At 50.6% G+C, this 1,520-nt stretch overlaps 1 protein-coding gene across 2 annotated transcripts in view; it reads right to left on the bottom strand.

Moving 5' to 3' along the window:
* Window positions 1-326: 326 nt before the first annotated feature.
* LOC101845366 (ATP-dependent DNA/RNA helicase DHX36) overlaps window positions 327-1,520 on the bottom strand; it is a gene marked incomplete in the record, with an annotated part of 37,046 nt that continues 35,852 nt past the window's right edge. For both annotated transcript variants that reach the window (XM_013089488.2, XM_013089489.2), the window contains 1 exon segment: window positions 327-1,499. In XM_013089488.2, coding sequence (XP_012944942.1) covers window positions 1,320-1,499 — 180 coding nt within the window.

Below are 1,520 nucleotides of genomic sequence, written 5' to 3'. Positions count from 1 at the left end.
GTGTATGTTTGTGTGTGTGTGTGTGTATATGTATGTGTGTGTGTATGTGTGCGTGCGTGTGTGTGTGTGTGTGTGCACAGAGTAATGTGGATTCTGACAGAAATGTTTGAAGCTAAGTCCCTGTTGTCTCGCACATGCCCAGCTGCATACAATCTGGGCCAGTGCCGCGCATCCACTCTCATCCAATCTATTGGCATGCCTAACACTAGTAACACTATTACATCATCCAAACATACAGTCGTATCATTTGGTCTCACAGAGCCATTGTATCCACTCTCCACAAAACCACCGGTATGCCACACAGTATCGGAGCATCTTCTCCCCCCCAAATTATTGGTATGTCTTATAGATCACACACATCAGCCAAACTCAGCATCCACTCCTGCTCTTCCCATAGGATGACACCTGATACCTCCTCCCATATTCTATCCTCCACAATGATACCCGCTACCTCCTCCCATACTACTCACCCCCCAGAAGGATACCCGATACGTCCTTTCATACTGTCCTCCAGGGGACACCCAATACCTCCTCCCGTACTACTATCCTCCAGGACGATACCTGATACTTCTTCCTATACTGCTGTTCTCCATGAAGATACCCAATACCTCCTCCTATACTCTGTCCTCTTGAAGGATATCCGATACCTTCTCCCACACTACCGTCCTCCAGGACGATACCTGATACTATCTCCCTTTTTTTCGGTCCCGGTCCCCTTGGGGATACCCGATACCTCCTCCCACATTCTGTCTTCAAGAACGACACACGATACCTCCTCCCACATTCTGTCTTCAAGAACGACACCCGATACCTCCTCCCACATTCTGTCTTCAAGAACGACACCTGATACCTCCTCCCACATTCAGTCTTCAAGAACGACACCCGATACCTCCTCTCACATTCAGTCTTCAAGAACGACACCCGATACCTCCTCCCACATTCTGTCTTCAAGAACGACACCCAATACCTCCTCCCACATTCCGTCCTCAAGAAGGATATCCCACACCTCCTCCCATAGTACTGTCCTTAAGGGAGATACCCAAAACCTCCTCCAATATTCTGTCCGGCTGAGGGGATGGATACCTTTTTCTATTCCTTAGGGGATACCTGAGACCTCACCCCACATTCTGTCCTCAAGAAGGAAACCTGATACCTCTTTCCATACTACTGTAATCCAGAGGGACATCCATTACCTCCTCTTACACCACTGACCTTCAAAGGGATACCTGACACCTCCTCCCACATTCTGTCCTCAAGAAGGATACCCCTACCTCCTCCCACACTGTCCTCAAGAGAGATACTTGATACCTCCAGTGATACTACTGTCCTTCAGGGGGGTAACCTATACTCCCTCCCATGCTCTGTCCCGCCTCCTCGGTACACAAGAGGTCAGCGATGGCCGCCATGAGGGGCCCCTCCGAGGTGCTGTTGTCCCACGAGGTGGGGCCCGGCCGGGTGATCTTCCTGGTCAGCAGCTTGTCCAGTTGTTGGCGGAGTTCCTGCGGGAGAGAGAGAGAGAG

Source organism: Aplysia californica, unplaced genomic scaffold (assembly GCF_000002075.1).
Source record: "Aplysia californica isolate F4 #8 unplaced genomic scaffold, AplCal3.0 scaffold00962, whole genome shotgun sequence".
Classification (NCBI taxonomy): domain Eukaryota; kingdom Metazoa; phylum Mollusca; class Gastropoda; order Aplysiida; family Aplysiidae; genus Aplysia; species Aplysia californica.
This window is presented reverse-complemented; position numbering and strand designations above follow the sequence as displayed.